The sequence below is a fragment of the Pleurodeles waltl genome, chromosome 6 (genome assembly GCF_031143425.1).
Source record: "Pleurodeles waltl isolate 20211129_DDA chromosome 6, aPleWal1.hap1.20221129, whole genome shotgun sequence".
NCBI classification, from domain to species: Eukaryota; Metazoa; Chordata; class Amphibia; order Caudata; family Salamandridae; genus Pleurodeles; species Pleurodeles waltl.
Window position 1 is genome coordinate 2317408 of NC_090445.1, and position 21098 is coordinate 2338505.

Sequence of the window (21098 nt, forward strand, 5' to 3'; positions counted from 1 at the left end):
GTCCTGTCTCCTCTCCCAGCACCTCCTCTCTTCTCTGACATCCTACAGGTCCCTTTTCCTCTCCCAGCACCTCCTCTCCTCTGACATCCTACAGGTGCTGTCTCTTCTCCCAGCCCCTCTGCTCCTCTGACATCCTGCAGCTCCTGTCTCTTCTCCCAGCACCTCCTCTCTGACATCCTACAGGTCTTGTCTCCTCTCCCAGCACCTCCTCTCCTCTGACATCCTGCAGCTCCTGTCTCCTCTCCCACCACCTCCTCTCCTCTGACAACCTGCAGCTCCTGTCTCCTCTCCCAGCACCTCCTCTCTGACATCCTACAGGTCCTGTCTCCTCTCCCAGTATCTCCTCTCCTCTGACATCCTGCAGCTCCTGTCTCCTCCCCCAGCCCCTCCTCTCCTCTCTGACATCCTACAGGTCCTGTCTCCTCTCCCAGCACCTCCTCTCCTCTGACATCCTGCAGCTCCTGTCTCCTCTCCCACCACCTCCTCTCCTCTGACATCCTGCAGCTCCTGTCTCCTCTCCCAGCACCTCCTCTGTAACATCTTACAGGTCCCGTCTCCTCTCCCAGCACCTCATCTCCTCTGACATCCTGCAGCTCCTGTCTCCTCCCCCAGACCCTCCTCTCTGACATCCTACAGGTCCTGTCTCCTCTCCCAGCACCTCCTCTCCTCTGACATCCTGCAGTTCCTGTCTCCTCTCCCACCACCTCCTCTCCTCTGACATCCTGCAGCTCCTGTCTCCTCTCCCAGCACCTCCTCTGTGACATCTTACAGGTCCCGTCTCCTCTCCCAGCACCTCATCTCCTCTGACATCCTGCAGCTCCTGTCTCCTCCCCCAGACCCTCCTCTCTGACATCCTACAGGTCCTGTCTCCTCTCCCAGTACCTCCTCTCCTCTGACATCCTGCCGCTCCTGTCTCCTCCCCCAGCCCCTCCTCTCCTCTCTGACATCCTACAGGACCTGACTCCTCTCCCAGCACCTCCTCTCCTCTGACATCCTACAGGTCCTGTCTCCTCTCCAAGCACCTCTTCTCTGACATCCTACAGGTCCTTTCTCCTCCCCAGCACCTCTTCTCTGACATCCTACAGGTGCTGACTCCTCTCCCAGCACTTCTTCTCCTCTGACATCCTACAGGTCCTGTCTCCTCTTAAGCACTTCTTCTCCTCTGACATCCTACAGGTCCTGTCTCCTCCTCAGCGCTTCTTCTCCTCTGAAATCCTACTGGTCCTGTCTCCTCTTCAGCTCTTCTTCTCCTCTGACATCCTACAGGTGCTGTCTCCTCTCCCAGAACCTCCTCTCCTCTGACAATCTACAGGTCCTGTCTCCTCTCCCAGCACCTCTGCTCCTCTGACATCCTACAGCTCCTGTCTCCTCTCCCAGCCCCTCCTCCCTGACATCCTACAGGTCCGGTCTCCTCTCCCAGCCCCTCTGCTCCTCTGACATCCTACAGCTCCTGTCTCCTCTCCCAGCACCTCCTCCCTGACATCCTATAGGTTCTGTCTCCTGTCCCAGCCTCTCCTCTCTGACATCCTACAGGTCCTGTCTCCTCTCCCAGCACAACCTCTCCTCTGACATCCTACAGACCCTGTCTCCTCTCCCAGCACCTCCACTCCTGTGACATCCTATAGGTTCTGACTCCTCTCCCAGCACCTCCTCTCCTCTGACATCCTACAGGTCCTGTCTCCTCTCCCAGCACCTCCTCTCCTTTGACATCCTACAGGTGTTGACTCCCCTCCAATCACCTCCTCTCCTCTGACATCCTACAGGTCCTGTCTCCTCTCCAAGCACCTCCTCTCCTCTGACATCCTCAGGTCCTGTCTACTCTCCCAGCACCTCCTCTCTGACATCCTACAGGTGTTGACTCCTCTCCCAGCACCTTCTCTCCTCTGACATCCTACAGGTCCTGTCTCCTCTCCTAGTACCTCATCTGACATCCTACAGGTCCTGTCTCCTCTCCCAGCACCTCCTCTCTGACATGCTACAGGTGTTGACTCCTCTCCCAGCACCTTCTCTCCTCTGACATCCTACAGGTCCTGTCTCCTCTCCTAGTACCTCATCTCCTCTGACATCCTACAGGTCCCGTCTCCTCTCCCAGCCTCTCCTCTGTGACATCCTACAGGTCCCGTCTCCTCTCCCAGCACCACCTCTCCTCTGACATCCTACAGGCCCTGTCTCCCCTCCCAGCACCTCCTCTCCTCTGACATCCTATAGGTGCTGACTCCTCTCCCAGCACCTCCTCTTCTCTGACATCCTACAGGTCCTGTCTCCTCTCCCAGCACCCCCTCTCCTCTGACATCCTACAGGTCCTGTCTCCTCTCCCAGCACCTCCTCTCTGACATCCTACAGGTGTTGACTCCTCTCCCAGCACCTCCTCTGACATCCTACAGGTCCTGTCTCCTCTCCTAGCACCTCATCTCCTCTGACATCCTACAGGTCCTGTCTCCTCTCCCAGCACCTCCTCTCTGACATCCTACAGGTCCTTTCTCCTCCCCAGCACCTCTTCTCTGACATCCTACAGGTGCTGACTCCTCTCCCAGCACTTCTTCTCCTCTGACATCCTACAGGTCCTGTCTCCTCTTAAGCACTTCTTCTCCTCTGACATCCTACAGGTCCTGTCTCCTCCTCAGCGCTTCTTCTCCTCTGAAATCCTACTGGTCCTGTCTCCTCTTCAGCTCTTCTTCTCCTCTGACATCCTACAGGTGCTGTCTCCTCTCCCAGAACCTCCTCTCCTCTGACAATCTACAGGTCCTGTCTCCTCTCCCAGCACCTCTGCTCCTCTGACATCCTACAGCTCCTGTCTCCTCTCCCAGCCCCTCCTCCCTGACATCCTACAGGTCCGGTCTCCTCTCCCAGCCCCTCTGCTCCTCTGACATCCTACAGCTCCTGTCTCCTCTCCCAGCCCCTCCTCCCTGACATCCTATAGGTTCTGTCTCCTGTCCCAGCCTCTCCTCTCTGACATCCTACAGGTCCTGTCTCCTCTCCCAGCACAACCTCTCCTCTGACATCCTACAGACCCTGTCTCCTCTCCCAGCACCTCCACTCCTGTGACATCCTATAGGTTCTGACTCCTCTCCCAGCACCTCCTCTCCTCTGACATCCTACAGGTCCTGTCTCCTCTCCCAGCACCTCCTCTCCTTTGACATCCTACAGGTGTTGACTCCCCTCCAATCACCTCCTCTCCTCTGACATCCTACAGGTCCTGTCTCCTCTCCAAGCACCTCCTCTCCTCTGACATCCTCAGGTCCTGTCTACTCTCCCAGCACCTCCTCTCTGACATCCTACAGGTGTTGACTCCTCTCCCAGCACCTTCTCTCCTCTGACATCCTACAGGTCCTGTCTCCTCTCCTAGTACCTCATCTGACATCCTACAGGTCCTGTCTCCTCTCCCAGCACCTCCTCTCTGACATGCTACAGGTGTTGACTCCTCTCCCAGCACCTTCTCTCCTCTGACATCCTACAGGTCCTGTCTCCTCTCCTAGTACCTCATCTCCTCTGACATCCTACAGGTCCCGTCTCCTCTCCCAGCCTCTCCTCTGTGACATCCTACAGGTCCCGTCTCCTCTCCCAGCACCACCTCTCCTCTGACATCCTACAGGCCCTGTCTCCCCTCCCAGCACCTCCTCTCCTCTGACATCCTATAGGTGCTGACTCCTCTCCCAGCACCTCCTCTTCTCTGACATCCTACAGGTCCTGTCTCCTCTCCCAGCACCCCCTCTCCTCTGACATCCTACAGGTCCTGTCTCCTCTCCCAGCACCTCCTCTCTGACATCCTACAGGTGTTGACTCCTCTCCCAGCACCTCCTCTGACATCCTACAGGTCCTGTCTCCTCTCCTAGCACCTCATCTCCTCTGACATCCTACAGGTCCTGTCTCCTCTCCCAGCACCTCCTCTCTGACATCCTACAGGTGTTGACTCCTCTCCCAGCACCTCCTCTCCTCTGACATCCTACAGGTCCTGTCTCCTCTCCTAGCACCTCATCTCCTCTGACATCCTACAGGTCCTGTCTCCTCTCCCAGCACCTCCTCTGTGACATCCTACAGGTCACGTCTCCTCTCCCAGCACCTCCTCTCCTCTGGCATCCTGCAGCTCCTGTCTCCTCTCCCAGCCCCTCCTCTCTGACATCCTACAGGTCCTGTCTCCTCTCCCAGCCCCTCCTCTCTGACATCCTACATGTCCTGTCTCCTCTTCCAGCACCTCCTCTCCCCTGACATCCTACAGGTCCTGTCTCCTCTCCCAGCACCTTCTCTACTCTGGCATCCTACATGTCCTGTCTCCTCTCCCAGCACCTCTGCTCCTCTGACATCCTACAGGTCCTGTCTCCTCTCCCAGCACCTTCTCTACTCTGGCATCCTACATGTCCTGTCTCCTCTCCCAGCACCTCTGCTCCTCTGACATCCTACAGCTCCTGTCTCCTCTCCCAGCCCCTCCTCCCTGACATCCTATAGGTTCTGTCTCCTGTCCCAGCACCTCCTCTCTGACATCCTACAGGTCCTGTCTCCTCTCCTAGTACCTCATCTCCTCTGACATCCTACAGGTCCCGTCTCCTCTCCCAGCCTCTCCTCTGTGACATCCTACAGGTCCCGTCTCCCCTCCCAGCACCTCATCTCCTCTGACATCCTACAGGTCCTGTCTCCTCTTCCAGCACCTTCTCTACTCTGGCATCCTACATGTCCTGTCTCCTCTCCCAGCACCTCTGCTCCTCTGACATCCTACAGGTCCTGTCTCCTCTCCCAGCACCTTCTCTACTCTGGCATCCTACATGTCCTGTCTCCTCTCCCAGCACCTCTGCTCCTCTGACATCCTACAGCTCCTGTCTCCTCTCCCAGCCCCTCCTCCCTGACATCCTATAGGTTCTGTCTCCTGTCCCAGCACCTCCTCTCTGACATCCTACAGGTCCTGTCTCCTCTCCTAGTACCTCATCTCCTCTGACATCCTACAGGTCCTGTCTCCTCTCCCAGCACCTCCTCTCTGACATGCTACAGGTGTTGACTCCTCTCCCAGCACCTTCTCTCCTCTGACATCCTACAGGTCCTGTCTCCTCTCCTAGTACCTCATCTCCTCTGACATCCTACAGGTCCCGTCTCCTCTCCCAGCCTCTCCTCTGTGACATCCTACAGGTCCCGTCTCCTCTCCCAGCACCACCTCTCCTCTGACATCCTACAGGCCCTGTCTCCCCTCCCAGCACCTCCTCTCCTCTGACATCCTAAAGGTGCTGACTCCTCTCCCAGCACCTCCTCTCCTCTGACATCCTACAGGTCCTGTCTCCTCTCCCAGCACCTCCTCTCCTCTGACATCCTACAGGTCCTGTCTCCTCTCCCAGCACCTCCTCTCTGACATCCTACAGGTCCTGTCTCCTCTCCTAGCACCTCATCTCCTCTGACATCCTACAGGTCCTGTCTCCTCTTCCAGCACCTCCTCTCCCCTGACATCCTACAGGTCCTGTCTCCTCTCCCAGCACCTTCTCTACTCTGGCATCCTACATGTCCTGTCTCCTCTCCCAGCACCTCTGCTCCTCTGACATCCTACAGCTCCTGTCTCCTCTCCCAGCCCCTCCTCCCTGACATCCTATAGGTTCTGTCTCCTGTCCCAGCCTCTCCTCTCTGACATCCTACAGGTGTTGACTCCTCTCCCAGCACCTCCTCTCCTCTGACATCCTACAGGTCCTGTCTCCTCTCCTAGCACCTCATCTCCTCTGACATCCTACAGGTCCTGTCTCCTCTTCCAGCACCTCCTCTCCCCTGACATCCTACAGGTCCTGTCTCCTCTCCCAGCACCTTCTCTACTCTGGCATCCTACATGTCCTGTCTCCTCTCCCAGCACCTCTGCTCCTCTGACATCCTACAGGTCCTGTCTCCTCTCCCAGCACCTTCTCTACTCTGGCATCCTACATGTGCTGTCTCCTCTCCCAGCACCTCTGCTCCTCTGACATCCTACAGCTCCTGTCTCCTCTCCCAGCCCCTCCTCCCTGACATCCTATAGGTGCTGACTCCTCTCCCAGCACCTCCTCTCCTCTGACATCCTACAGGTCCTGTCTCCTCTCCCAGCACCTCCTCTCTGACATCCTACAGGTGTTGACTCCTCTCCCAGCACCTCCTCTCCTCTGACATCCTACAGTTCCCGTCTCCTCTCCCAGCACCTCATCTCCTCTGACATCCTTCAGCTCCTGTCTCCTCCCCCAGACCCTCCTCTCTGACATCCTACAGGTCCTTTCTCCTCTCCCAGCACCTCCTCTCCTCTGACGTCCTGCAGCTCCTGTCTCCTCTCCCACCACCTCCTCTCCTCTGACATCCTGCAGCTCCTGTCTCCTCTCCCAGCACCTCCTCTGTGACATCTTACAGGTCCCGTCTCCTCTCCCAGCACCTCATCTCCTCTGACATCCTGCAGCTCCTGTCTCCTCCCCCAGACCCTCCTCTCTGACATCCTACAGGTCCTGTCTCCTCTCCCAGTACCTCCTCTCCTCTGACATCCTGCCGCTCCTGTCTCCTCCCCCAGCCCCTCCTCTCCTCTCTGACATCCTACAGGACCTGACTCCTCTCCCAGCACCTCCTCTCCTCTGACATCCTACAGGTCCTGTCTCCTCTCCAAGCACCTCTTCTCTGACATCCTACAGGTCCTTTCTCCTCCCCAGCACTTCTTCTCTGACATCCTACAGGTGCTGACTCCTCTCCCAGCACTTCTTCTCCTCTGACATCCTACAGGTCCTGTCTCCTCTCCCAGCACCTCCTCTGTGACATCCTACAGGTCGCGGATCCTCTCCCAGCACCTCCTCTCCTCTGGCATCCTGCAGCTCCTGTCTCCTCTCCCAGCCCCTCCTCTCTGACATCCTACAGGTCCTGTCTCCTCTCCCAGCCCCTCCTCTCTGACATCCTACATGTCCTGTCTCCTCTCCCAGCACCTCCTCTCTTCTCTGACATCCTACAGGTCCCTTTTCCTCTCCCAGCAACTCCTCTCCTCTGACATCCTACAGGTGCTGTCTCTTCTCCCAGCCCCTCTGCTCCTCTGACATCCTGCAGCTCCTGTCTCTTCTCCCAGCACCTCCTCTCTGACATCCTACAGGTCTTGTCTCCTCTCCCAGCACCTCCTCTCCTCTGACATCCTGCAGCTCCTGTCTCCTCTCCCACCACCTCCTCTCCTCTGACAACCTGCAGCTCCTGTCTCCTCTCCCAGCACCTCCTCTCTGACATCCTACAGGTCCTGTCTCCTCTCCCAGTATCTCCTCTCCTCTGACATCCTGCAGCTCCTGTCTCCTCCCCCAGCCCCTCCTCTCCTCTCTGACATCCTACAGGTCCTGTCTCCTCTCCCAGCACCTCCTCTCCTCTGACATCCTGCAGCTCCTGTCTCCTCTCCCACCACCTCCTCTCCTCTGACATCCTGCAGCTCCTGTCTCCTCTCCCAGCACCTCCTCTGTAACATCTTACAGGTCCCGTCTCCTCTCCCAGCACCTCATCTCCTCTGACATCCTGCAGCTCCTGTCTCCTCCCCCAGACCCTCCTCTCTGACATCCTACAGGTCCTGTCTCCTCTCCCAGCACCTCCTCTCCTCTGACATCCTGCAGTTCCTGTCTCCTCTCCCACCACCTCCTCTCCTCTGACATCCTGCAGCTCCTGTCTCCTCTCCCAGCACCTCCTCTGTGACATCTTACAGGTCCCGTCTCCTCTCCCAGCACCTCATCTCCTCTGACATCCTGCAGCTCCTGTCTCCTCCCCCAGACCCTCCTCTCTGACATCCTACAGGTCCTGTCTCCTCTCCCAGTACCTCCTCTCCTCTGACATCCTGCCGCTCCTGTCTCCTCCCCCAGCCCCTCCTCTCCTCTCTGACATCCTACAGGACCTGACTCCTCTCCCAGCACCTCCTCTCCTCTGACATCCTACAGGTCCTGTCTCCTCTCCAAGCACCTCTTCTCTGACATCCTACAGGTCCTTTCTCCTCCCCAGCACCTCTTCTCTGACATCCTACAGGTGCTGACTCCTCTCCCAGCACTTCTTCTCCTCTGACATCCTACAGGTCCTGCCTCCTCTTAATCTTAAGCACTTCTTCTCCTCTGACATCCTACAGGTCCTGTCTCCTCCTCAGCGCTTCTTCTCCTCTGAAATCCTACTGGTCCTGTCTCCTCTTCAGCTCTTCTTCTCCTCTGACATCCTACAGGTGCTGTCTCCTCTCCCAGAACCTCCTCTCCTCTGACAATCTACAGGTCCTGTCTCCTCTCCCAGCACCTCTGCTCCTCTGACATCCTACAGCTCCTGTCTCCTCTCCCAGCCCCTCCTCCCTGACATCCTACAGGTCCGGTCTCCTCTCCCAGCCCCTCTGCTCCTCTGACATCCTACAGCTCCTGTCTCCTCTCCCAGCACCTCCTCCCTGACATCCTATAGGTTCTGTCTCCTGTCCCAGCCTCTCCTCTCTGACATCCTACAGGTCCTGTCTCCTCTCCCAGCACAACCTCTCCTCTGACATCCTACAGACCCTGTCTCCTCTCCCAGCACCTCCACTCCTGTGACATCCTATAGGTTCTGACTCCTCTCCCAGCACCTCCTCTCCTCTGACATCCTACAGGTCCTGTCTCCTCTCCCAGCACCTCCTCTCCTTTGAGATCCTACAGGTGTTGACTCCCCTCCAATCACCTCCTCTCCTCTGACATCCTACAGGTCCTGTCTCCTCTCCAAGCACCTCCTCTCCTCTGACATCCTCAGGTCCTGTCTACTCTCCCAGCACCTCCTCTCTGACATCCTACAGGTGTTGACTCCTCTCCCAGCACCTTCTCTCCTCTGACATCCTACAGGTCCTGTCTCCTCTCCTAGTACCTCATCTCCTCTGACATCCTACAGGTCCTGTCTCCTCTCCCAGCACCTCCTCTCTGACATGCTACAGGTGTTGACTCCTCTCCCAGCACCTTCTCTCCTCTGACATCCTACAGGTCCTGTCTCCTCTCCTAGTACCTCATCTCCTCTGACATCCTACAGGTCCCGTCTCCTCTCCCAGCCTCTCCTCTGTGACATCCTACAGGTCCCGTCTCCTCTCCCAGCACCACCTCTCCTCTGACATCCTACAGGCCCTGTCTCCCCTCCCAGCACCTCCTCTCCTCTGACATCCTATAGGTGCTGACTCCTCTCCCAGCACCTCCTCTTCTCTGACATCCTACAGGTCCTGTCTCCTCTCCCAGCACCCCCTCTCCTCTGACATCCTACAGGTCCTGTCTCCTCTCCCAGCACCTCCTCTCTGACATCCTACAGGTGTTGACTCCTCTCCCAGCACCTCCTCTGACATCCTACAGGTCCTGTCTCCTCTCCTAGCACCTCATCTCCTCTGACATCCTACAGGTCCTGTCTCCTCTCCCAGCACCTCCTCTCTGACATCCTACAGGTGTTGACTCCTCTCCCAGCACCTCCTCTCCTCTGACATCCTACAGGTCCTGTCTCCTCTCCTAGCACCTCATCTCCTCTGACATCCTACAGGTCCTGTCTCCTCTCCCAGCACCTCCTCTGTGACATCCTACAGGTCACGTCTCCTCTCCCAGCACCTCCTCTCCTCTGGCATCCTGCAGCTCCTGTCTCCTCTCCCAGCCCCTCCTCTCTGACATCCTACAGGTCCTGTCTCCTCTCCCAGCCCCTCCTCTCTGACATCCTACATGTCCTGTCTCCTCTCCCAGCACCTCCTCTCTTCTCTGACATCCTACAGGTCCCTTTTCCTCTCCCAGCACCTCCTCTCCTCTGACATCCTACAGGTGCTGTCTCTTCTCCCAGCCCCTCTGCTCCTCTGACATCCTGCAGCTCCTGTCTCTTCTCCCAGCACCTCCTCTCTGACATGCTACAGGTCCTGTCTCCTCTCCCAGCACCTCCTCTCCTCTGACATCCTGCAGCTCCTGTCTCCTCTCCCACCACCTCCTCTCCTCTGACATCCTGCAGCTCCTGTCTCCTCTCCCAGCACCTCCTCTGTGACATCCTACAGGCCCCGTCTCCTCTCCCAGCACCTCATCTCCTCTGACATCCTGCAGCTCCTGTCTCCTCCCCCAGACCCTCCTCTCTGACATCCTACAGGTCCTGTCTCCTCTCCCAGTACCTCCTCTCCTCTGACATCCTGCAGCTCCTGTCTCCTCCCCCTGCCCCTCCTCTCCTCTCTGACATCCTACAGGACCTGACTCCTCTCCCAGCACCTCCTCTCCTCTGACATCCTACAGGTCCTGTCTCCTCTCCAAGCACCTCTTCTCTGACATCCTACAGGTCCTTTCTCCTCCCCCAGCACTTCTTCTCTGACATCCTACAGGTGCTGACTCCTCTCCCAGCACTTCTTCTCCTCTGACATCCTACAGGTCCTGTCTCCTCTTAAGCACTTCTTCTCCTCTGACATCCTACAGGTCCTGTCTCCTCCTCAGCGCTTCTTCTCCTCTGAAATCCTACAGGTCCTGTCTCCTCTTCAGCTCTTCTTCTCTTCTGACATCCTACAGGTGCTGTCTCCTCTCCCAGAACCTCCTCTCCTCTGACAATCTACAGGTCCTGTCTCCTCTCCCAGCACCTCCTCTCCTCTGACATCCTACAGACCCTGTCTCCCCTCCCAGCACCTCCTCTCCTCTGACATCCTACAGGTGCTGTCTCCTCTTCAGCACTTCCTCTCCTCTGACATCCTACAGGTCCTGTCTCCTCTTCAGCTCTTCCTCTCCTCTGACATCCTACAGTTGCTGTCTCCTCTTCAGCACTTCTTCTCCTCTGACATCCTACAGGTGCTGTCTCCTCTCCCAGGACTTCTTCCCCTCTGACATCCTACAGGTCCTGACTCCTCTCGCAGTAGCTCCTCTCCTCTCTGACATACTAAAGTTGCTGTCTCCTCTTCAGCACTTCCTCTCCTCTGACATCCTAGAGGTCCTGTCTCCTCTTCAGCTCTTCCTCTCCTCTGACATCCTACAGGTGCTGTCTCCTCTTCAGCTCTTCCTCTCCTCTGACATCCTACAGGTGCTGTCTCCTCTTCAGCACTTCTTCTCCTCTGACATCCTACAGGTCCTGTCTCCTCTTCAGCTCTTCCTCTCTTCTGACATCCTACAGTTGCTGTCTCCTCTTCAGCACTTCTTCTCCTCTGACATCCTACAGGTGCTGTCTCCTCTTCAGCACTTCCTCTCCTCTGACATCCTACAGGACCTTTCTCCTCTCCCAGGACTTCTTCCCCTCTGACATCCTACAGGTCCTGACTCCTATCGCAGTAGCTCCTCTCCTCTCTGACATGCTACAGGTGCTGTCTCCTCTTCAGCACTTCCTCTCCTCTGACATCCTACAGGTCCTGTCTCCTCTTCAGCTCTTCCTCTCCTCTGACATCCTACAGGGGCTGTCTCCTCTTCAGCACTTCTTCTCCTCTGACATCCTACAGGTGCTGTATCCTCTTCAGCACTTCCTCTCCTCTGACATCCGATAGGACCTTTCTCCTCTCCCAGGACTTCTTCTCCTCTGACATCCTACGGGTCCTGACTCATCTCCTCTGACATCCTACAGGTCCGTCTCCTCTCCCAGCACCTTCTCTGTGACATCCTACAGGTCCTGACTCCTCTCCCAGCACCTCCTCTCTGACATCCTACAGGACCTCTCTCCTCTCCCAGCACCTCCTCTCCTCTGACATCCTACAGGTGCTGTCTCCTCTTCAGCACTTCTTCCCCTCTGACATCCTACAGGTGCTGTCTCCTCTTCAGAAATTCCTCTCCACTGACATCCTACAGGTCCTGTCTCCTCTTCAGCACTTCTTCTCCTCTGACATCATACAGTTGCTGTCTCCTCTTCAGCACTTCCTCTCCTCTGACATCCTACAGGTCCTGTCTCCTCTTCAGATCTTCCTCTCCTCTGACATCCTACAGGTGCTCACTCCTCTCCCAGCACCTCCTCTCCTCTCTGACATCCTACAGGTCCTGACTCCTCTCGCAGCACCTTCTCTGTGACATCCTACAGGTCCTGTCTCCTCTCCCAGTTCTGTCTCTCCAATGACATCCTACAGGTCCTGTCTCCTCTTCAGCACTTCTTCTCCTCTGACATCCTACAGGTCCTGTCTCCTCTTCAGCACTTCTCCCCCTCTGACATCCTACAGGTGCTGTCTCCTCTTCAGCAATTCCTCTCCACTGACATCCTACAGGTCCTGTCTCCTCTTCAGCACTTCCTCTCCTCTGACATTCTACAGGTCCTGTCTCATCTTCAGCTCTTCTTCTCCTCTGACATCCTATAGGTGCTGTCTCCTCTTCAGCACTTCTTCTCCTCTGACATCCTACAGGTGCTGTCTCCTCTCTCAGCACTTCCTCTCCTCTGATATCCTACAGGACCGTTCTCCTCTCCCAGGACTTCTTCTCTTCTGACATGCTACCTGGTCCTTCCTCCTTCTTGCTCTAAGCGGTTATTGTCTGTTTCAGCTCTTGCTTCACTTTTCTGTCAGTCTGCTTGTCTTGCTGTTGGAAAGCACCATTTTGGCATGATTAGTCCGCACTTTACCTTGTATATGATGTAATTTCGACTGAATGTGCACTGGGTTCCTTCTAACCACGTTGTTTCCTCAATTGGCAAAGCCTTTAGCACCCTCTGTAAGTCCCTAGGAAATGGTACTGCTGGTACCTCGGGCCTGCGGTACTAAAGAGGGTCCCTAAGGGCTGCAGCACGAATTGTGCCACCCTAAGGGACCCCCCACCATGCACATGACAGGCTGCCACTGCAGGCTGCGTGCCCTGGTGTAGAAAAAGTGAAAACACAAAATGGCGTGTGCCATGTACCCTAACACTGCATGCAATATGTGCAAGTCAACCCTCTTGCAGGCCTTACAGGCCTAAGGCAGGGTGCATTATATTACATGTGAGGGCATACCTGCATGAGCACCTAAGCCCCTGTTATGTCTTTGTCGATTTTCAGACATAGTAAGTGATCAGGAAGCCATTTTAAATGTATGTGCCGGACACTGGGCACTACGAGTTCCCCACCTACATGATGGCTTCACTGAAGATAGGGATGTTTGGTATCAAACATCTCATATTGGAGAACCCATACTGAAACCAGTGTTGCATTCACCAATACATGCACCCAGAGGACATCTTAGAGGTGCCCCCTGAAAACCTACCAGCTACTAGTGTGTTGACTGACTGCTCCTGACCAGTTCTGCCACCACAAACTCATTTCTGGCCCCCCAATGTGAGAGCCAGCACTCTCGGTGTCCAGAGACAAAAGCCTGCACTAGGCGGGGCTGTTATCACCTCACCCGGGCAGGATGGACATTCCAGGGCGGTAAGCTTAAAAGACCTGGCCACCTTTGTAATGTGACCCAGGTTTCTCCAAATAGCGCAGGTGACCGTCCCTACTGTCTTGACCCCACTTTTGGTGGCAAGACAGGCGGGGAAATGAGGCAGATTGGGAGGTGTGCCCACTTCATGCCAGTCCCAACCCTAAGTGGATAAGCTGAAGTAGACACCACTTTTTAAATTCCTCCATCTTGGTTTGTACGGATTGAAGCCACTAGGGTCAGGGTTATGCCCACTTCCCAACGAAAGTGGTCATAGAAAGGTTGTAGTCACCCTAAAGGTGGGCAGCCCATTAGCTGCCACCTGGCGCTCCCTGTAAGTTGAGTATTTAGGTGGCACCCCCTGAATCTCAGAACTCAGATCCTGGCGACCTAGGAAGACAAAGGACAAGGAAGAGATGCACCTGCAGAAGAGAAGAAGGAGCAGCTGGCCTGGTACCAATCCACCAAGGGCCTGTCTGCACTCCTCGACCGACTCTGCACCAGGAGATTGCTCATCCTGCAGCTGAGCCTCCAGGAACCTGGGAGGACTGCCTGCCTTCGAAAAAGACTCAAGTCTCCTGTAAGCAGAGGACCTGCTCTCCAACCAACTCTAAAGAAAGGACTCTGCAGCCGATGGAATCGTGAAGACCCGACATCTGAAGTTACCACTGCACCCGCCGCCCACGACCTGAGGTGAAGTGGGCCACCGGTGCCAAATAGGTCCCCCAGCTACCCAGGGTCCAAGTCCATTGTGTTTCACCCCTCCTAGACTCCAAGAAGTTGACTGCAGCCTCTTCATGCAGGCCCCCTCTCCCGCAGCCTCCATGGTGAGAGAAACCGGACGCCTCAAGTAACCACTGCACCCATCGCTGATGGCCCAAGTAGAAGTGGACCCCTGGTGTCAACGATGTCCCTCACCTCCCATGAGCTCGAGTCCACTGTAATTTCAAACCTCCTGGACTCCACGACGATGCCTGCAGCCTCAGACCACAGGACCCGAACCACGAGTGCGCCTGGACGAGCACCTGACGCCAAGGGACACCCCTGCATCCGTTGCCCCTAGGCCCTGGTGAACAGGCCCAAAGGGGCACTTCCATCCCCGAGCACCCCACGTTTGCGACCTAAATGCTGGTGGTCCCCATCTAGCCCCCCACCCAGAGCCTGCATCCTAAATCCACGGAGACCAATCCTCATTAAAATACAATAGGCACCCGATGCTCTGCAGCCTCTGCCCAGTGCTGCCCGGAGTGACCTGAGGGTGCGGTCCTGAGCCTTTCCCAGTACTGACCTTAAGTCTGCAAGATTGGTCCTGTGAGTAATCGTAAAGTGCTTCTTTGCTGAATGTGTTTTCCTTCATAGGTTAACATTAAAGAACTTTGAAATTGCACTCAGGCCCTCATTACGACTTTGGCGGTCTTTTCACAAGACCGCCAAAGCCGCGGGTGCCAGAAGACCGCCAGTGTTGGTGGTCTGAAGACCGACACATTACGAGTTATATCGCATTTTCACCCATTTCCGGGTGGAAATCCGACACCGTCGCCAGACCAACGGCAGGAGAAAGGTGTTTACTCTGCCACGCCAACAGAACACCGTCTGCCGCATTACGATACGTAATAAGGAGTGGTGGTTTCCTAAACGGTGGTGTGGTGCTGGCAGTGGAAACGCTAAGACCCATCTCCTCCTGGACGACCACCTCGCCGAGACAGGTAGGTGGACTGTCACAAAGAATGGGGGAGGAGGGTGGAGTGTTCTGTGCATGTGTGCGGTGTGTGCATGTATGTGTATCACTATGGGTGTGCGTGAGTGCGTGTGTGAATGTATGTGTGCATGGAGGATGTGTGTGTCTGAATGGAAGCGGAGGGGGGGTGTTGGGTGCGAGTGAGTAGGTGTATATATTGGGATGATTGCGAGTGGCGGTGCATGTGTGTAAATCTGCAAGTGAGTGGGGGTGTCTGAGTGTATGCTTGCAAGTAAGTGGGTGTGTCTGTGTATGCGTACGAGTGAGTGGGGTGTCTATGCGTGCGGTCAGGTGACGGTGTTTATATGGAAGTGTGCAGATAGGGGTGTGGTGTGAATGTATGCGTGCGTGGAAGGGGTGGCGGTATGCATGAATGCGGAGGTGGGTGCATATGTGTGAGTGGGTGTGTGTGTATGTCAGTGTGAGAGCGGATGGGTTGTTAGTATGTATGTGTGTGGTGTATGCGTGTGTGTATGAATGCGGAGGGAGTGGGTGTCTGTGTGTACGTTTGTGACTGCGTGTATGCCGAGGGGGGGAGGGGAGTGTTGTGTGTGTGTATGTTCGTGTGAATGCGAAGGGGGGAAATGGGGTGTCTGTTTGAGTGCGTTTGTGCATCTGAGTGCATGTGTGCGAGTGAATGGATGTCTCTGAGTGCGTGTTTGGGTGCGAGTGTGTGGGGGGTGTCTGTATGCAGATGTGAGGGTGCATAAATGTAGGTGTGTGGTGGGGGGTGTCTGCCAGTGACAGGAATGGAGATTCGTGTTGCCGGGTGCATGACCGTCAGCATTTTTGTGGCAAAAAATGCGGGCGGTCTGCCGAGTGGTAATACCGATGGTGGTTACCGCCGGGCCAGAGGTACCTACCTGTGGTCCGCTTGCCCGACCGCCCTGGCGGTACAGGTGGCGTTTGAGGAGTTTGGCTTCAGCCAAAGCGCCGAAGTTGTAATATGGAGGTCTTTACCTGCGGCCCGGCGGCGGTAAGACCACCACCACGAGTCTGGTGGTCCAAAGACCGCCAGCCTCTTAATGAGGTCCTAAGTGTCCGTTTTTGCAAGTGAAAAGTATTTATGCTTAAGAACATACTTACCTTATAAAGAAGTTCTTGGGTTCAAAGTATATATAAAAAGAAGTCTTGTTTTTCTAAATTGGTCTTGGATTTATTCTTTGAGTGTGTGTCTCATTTATTGCCTCTGTGAGTACAACAAATGCTTAGCACTACCTGATGATAAGCCTACTGCTCACCCACACCATGACACACAGAGCATTAGTCCTCTGTACTTTGGCCTCTGCAAACCAGCCGGGGATCCACTGGACTCTCTGCACGGTGTACTTCTTTTTAGTGCACAATATAGAGAGCCAGCTTCCTACACCTGCCCCCTAAGCTCTGCCTCTCTCTGAGCTCTCCCTCCACCCTTGGAAAGTCCCCTGGGTCCTGCCTTCTCAGCACACCTGCCACCTCGCTGGGAAGCTCCTGCAGCTCCTGTCTTCACGGCACAGCTTCTTTTATCCCTGCGATCTCTTCATATATCGCTGACTGTCTCTGCTTCTCCTACAGGTCACAATCGGAATGTCTCTCCTCTCTGGTGACCCCTGCTTCAAAAGGTGAGCAGTCAAATATCTGCACGTTGTCCATATGTAGGTAGATTCAGCGCCACTTTCTGCTTTCGTGCTCTGTCTTTTGTTATAATGTGTTGACTCACAGATGTGACCTGGGACTGGTGGAGCATCTGGCAGCAACATCTGTGGGTGAACACTGTCCGACAGCAGCATCTTTGACTATAAATGTGGTGTCTAACTGCAGCATCTTTGACTATATATGTGGTATCTGACTGCAGCATCTTTGACAATATATGTGGTGTCTGGCAGCAGTGTCTTCGGATATACATGTGGTGTCTGACTGCAGCATCTTTGACAATATATGTGGTGTCTGGCAGCAGTTTCATTGGATATACATGTGGTGTCTGACAGCAGCATCTTTGGCAATATATGTGGTGTCTGGCAGCAGTGTCTTCGGATATGTATGTGGTGTCTGCCACCAGTGCCTTTGGATATGTATGTGGTGTCTGGCAGCAGTATCTTTGGATATATGTGTGGTCTGGCAGCAGTGTCTTCTATGTGAATGTGGTCTCTGGCAGCGGTGTCTTTAGATATATATGTGGTGTGAGGCAGCAGTGTCTTTCGATGTGTATGTGGTGTCTGGCAGTGGTGTCTTTAGATATATATGTGGTGTCTGGCAGCAGTGTCTTTGGATATATATGTGGTGTCTGGCAGCGGTGTCTGGCAGCAGTGTCTTTAGATATATACGTGGTGTCTGGCAGCGGTGTCTTTAGATATATATGTGGTGTCTGGCAGCGGTGTCTTTAGATATATATGTGGTGTCTGGCAGCGGTGTCTTTGGATTTATGTGGTGTCTGGCAGCAGTGTCTTCAGATATGTATGTGGTGTCTGGCAGAGGTGTCTTTAGATATATATATGGTGTCTGGCAGCATTGTCTTTGGGTATATATTAGGTGTCTGGCAGCAGTGTCTTTGGGTATATATGTGGTGTCTAGCAGCAGTGTCTTTGAGTATATATGTGGTGTCTAGCAGCAGTGTCTTTAGATATATATGTGGTGTGAGGCAGCAGTGTCTTTCGATGTGAATGTGGTGTCCTGAAGTGGCGTCTTTGGGTATGTATGTGGTGCCTGGCAGCAGAGTCTTGGTATATGTATGTGGTGCCTGGCAGCGGTGTCTTGGGTATGTATGTGGTGCCTGGCAGCAGTGTCTAGGGTATGTATGTGGTGTGTCTGGGTATGTATGTGGTGCCTGGCAGCAGTGTCTTGGGTATGTATGTGGTGCCTGGCAGCAGTGTCTAGGGTATGTATGTGGTGTGTCTGGGTATGTATGTGGTGCCTGGCAGCAGTGTCTTGGGTATGTATGTGGTGCCTGGCAGCAGTGTCTTGGGTGGTGCCGGGCAGCAGTGTCTTGGGTATGTATGTGGGGCCTGGCAGCAGTGTCTTTGGGTATGTATGTGGTCTCTGGCAGCAGTATCTTGGGTATGTATTTGGTGTCTGGCAGCAGTGTCTTGGGTATGTATGTGGTGCCTGGCAGCGGTGTCTTGGGTATGTATGTGGTGCCTGGCAGCGGTGTCTTTGGGTATGTATGTGGTGTCTGGCAGCGGTGTCTTGGGTATGTATGTGGTGCCTGGCAGCGGTGTCCTTGGGTATGTATGTGGTGCCTGGCAGCGGTGTCTTGGGTATGTATGTGGTGCCTGGCAGCAGTGTCTTTGGGTATGTATGTGGTGCCTGGCAGCGGTGTCTTTGGGTATGTATGTGGTGCCTTGCAGCGGTGTCTTGGGTATGTATGTGGTGCCTGGCAGCGGTGTCTTTGGGTATGTATGTGGTGCCTGGCAACAGTGTCTTGGGTATGTATGTGGTGCCTGGTAGCGTTGTCTTTGGGTATGTATGTGGTGCCTGGCAGCAGTGTCTTGGGTATGTATGTGGTGCCTGGCAGCAGAGTCTTGGTATATGTATGTGGTGCCTGGCAGCGGTGTCTTGGGTATGTATGTGGTGCCTGGCAGCAGTGTCTAGGGTATGTATGTGGTGTGTCTTGGTATGTATGTGGTGCCTGGCAGCAGTGTCTTGGGTATGTATGTGGTGCCTGGCAGCGGTGTCTTGGGTGGTGCCGGGCAGCAGTGTCTTGGGTATGTATGGGGTGCCTGGTAGCAGTGTCTTTGGGTATGTATGTGGTGTCTGGCAGCAGTGTCTTGGGTATGTATTTGGTGTCTGGCAGCAGTGTCTTGGGTATGTATGTGGTGCCTGGCAGCAGTGTCTTGGGTATGTATGTGGTGCCTGGCAGCGGTGTCTTTGGGTGGTGCCGGGCAGCAGTGTCTTGGGTATGTATGTGGTGCCTGGCAGCGGTGTCTTTGGGTGGTGCCGGGCAGCAGTGTCTTGGGTATGTATGTGGTGCCTGGCAGCAGTGTCTTGGGTATGTATGTGGTGCCTGGCAGCGGTGTCTTGGGCATGTATGTGGTGCCTGGGAGCGGTGTCTTTGGGTATGTATGTGGTGTCTGGTAGCAGTGTCTTGGGTATGTATGTGGTGCCTGGCAGCAGTGTCTTGGGTATGTATGTGGTGCCTGGCAGCGGTGTCTTTGGGTTTGTATGTGGTGTCTGGCAGCGGTGTCTTTGGGTATGTATGTGGTGCCTGGCAGCGGTGTCTTGGGTATGTATGTGGTGCCTGGCAGCGGTGTCTTGGGTATGTATGTGGTACCTGGCAGCGGTGTCTTGGGTATGTATGTGGTGCCTGGCAGCGGTGTCTTTGGGTATGTATGTGGTACCTGGCAGCGGTGTCTTGGGTATGTATGTGGTGCGTGGCATCAGTGTCTTGGGTGTATATGTGGTGCCTGGCAGCGGTGTCTTGGGTATGTATGTGGTGCGTGGCCGCGGTGTCTTGGGTATGTATGTGGTGCGTGGCCGCGGTGTCTTGGGTATATATGTGGTGCCTGGCAGCAGTGTCTTGGGTGTATATGTGGTGCCTGGCAGCGGTGTCTTGGGTATGTATGTGGTGCGTGGCAGCGGTGTCTTGGGTATGTATGTGGTACCTGGCAGCAGTGTCTTGGGTATATATGTGGTGCCTGGCTGCAGTGTCTTGGGTATGTATGTGGTGCCTGGCAGCGGTGTCTTGGGTATGTATGTGGTACCTGGCAGCAGTGTCTTGGGTATGTATGTGGTACCTGGCAGCGGTGTCTTGGGTATGTATGTGGTGCCTGGCAGCAGTGTCTTGGGTATGTATGTGGTGCCTGGCAGCGGTGTCTTTGGGTATGTATGTGGTGCCTGGCAGCGGTGTCTTGGGTATGTATGTGGTGCCTGGCAGCGGTGTCTTGGGTATGTATGTGGTGCCTGGCAGCGGTGTCTTGGGTATGTATGTGGTGCCTGGCAGCGGTGTCTTGGGTATGTATGTGGTGCCTGGCAGCGGTGTCTTGGGTATGTATGTGGTGCCTGGCAGCGGTGTCTTGGGTATGTATGTGGTGCCTGGCAGCGGTGTCTTGGGTATGTATGTGGTGCCTGGCAGCAGTGTCTTGTGTATGTATGTGGTGCCTGGCAGCGGTGTCTTGGGTATGTATGTGGTGCCTGGCAGGAGTGTCTTGGGTATGTATGTGGTGCCTGGCAGCAGTGTCTTGGGTGGTGCCGGGCAGCAGTGTCTTGGGTATGTATGTGGTGCCTGGCAGCGGTGTCTTGGGTATGTATGTGGTGCCTGGCAGCGGTGTCTTTGGGTATGTATGTGGTGCCTGGCAGCGGTGTCTTTGGGTATGTATGTGGTGTCTGGCAGCGGTGTCTTTGGATATGTATGTGGTGTCTGGCAGCAGTGTCTTGGGTATGTATGTGGTGCCTGGCAGCGGTGTCTTGGGTATGTATATGGTGCCTGGCAGCGGTGTCTTTGGGTATGTATGCGGTGTCTGGCAGCAGTGTCTTGGGTATGTATGTGGTGCCTGGCTGCGGTGTCTTGGGTATGTATGTGGTGCCTGGCAGCAGTGTTTTGGGTGGTGCCGGGCAGCAGTGTCTTGGGTATGTATGTGGTGCCTTGCAGCAGTGACTTTGGGTATGTATGTGGTGCCTGGTAGCGGTGTCTTGGGTATGTATGTGGTGCCTGGCAGCAGTGTCTTGGGTATGTATGTGGTGCCGGGCAGCAGTGTCTTGGGTATGTATGTGGTGCCTGGCAGCAGTGTCTTGGGTATGTATGTGGTGCCTGGCAGCGGTGGCTTGGGTATGTATGTGGTGCCTGGCAGCAGTGTCTTGGGTATGTATGTGGTGCCTGGCAGCGGTGTCTTTGGGTATGTATGTGGTGCCTGGCAGCGGTGTCTTGGGTGGTGCCGGGCAGCAGTGTCTTGGGTGTGTATGTGGTGCCTGGCAGCAGTGTCTTGGGTATGTATGTGGTGCGTGGCAGCGGTGTCTTGGGTATATATGTGGTGCCTGGCAGCGGTGTCTTTGGGTATGTATGTGGTGCCTGGCAGCGGTGTCTTGGGTATGTATGTGGTGCCTGGCAGCAGTGTCTTTGGGTATGTATGTGGTGCCTGGCAGCGGTGTCTTGGGTATGTATGTGGTGCCTGGCAGCGGTGTCCTTGGGTATGTATGTGGTGCCTGGCAGCGGTGTCTTGGGTATGT

At 55.1% G+C, this 21098-nt stretch overlaps 1 protein-coding gene across 2 annotated transcripts in view; it reads left to right on the plus strand.

Moving 5' to 3' along the window:
• EEIG1 (estrogen-induced osteoclastogenesis regulator 1) overlaps positions 1-21098 on the plus strand; it is a 323245-nt gene that overhangs the window by 124918 nt on the left and 177229 nt on the right. For both annotated transcript variants that reach the window (XM_069236930.1, XM_069236931.1), the window contains exon 5: positions 16515-16561. In XM_069236930.1, the coding sequence (XP_069093031.1) occupies positions 16515-16561 (47 nt within the window). The remainder of the gene's footprint in view (positions 1-16514; positions 16562-21098) is intronic.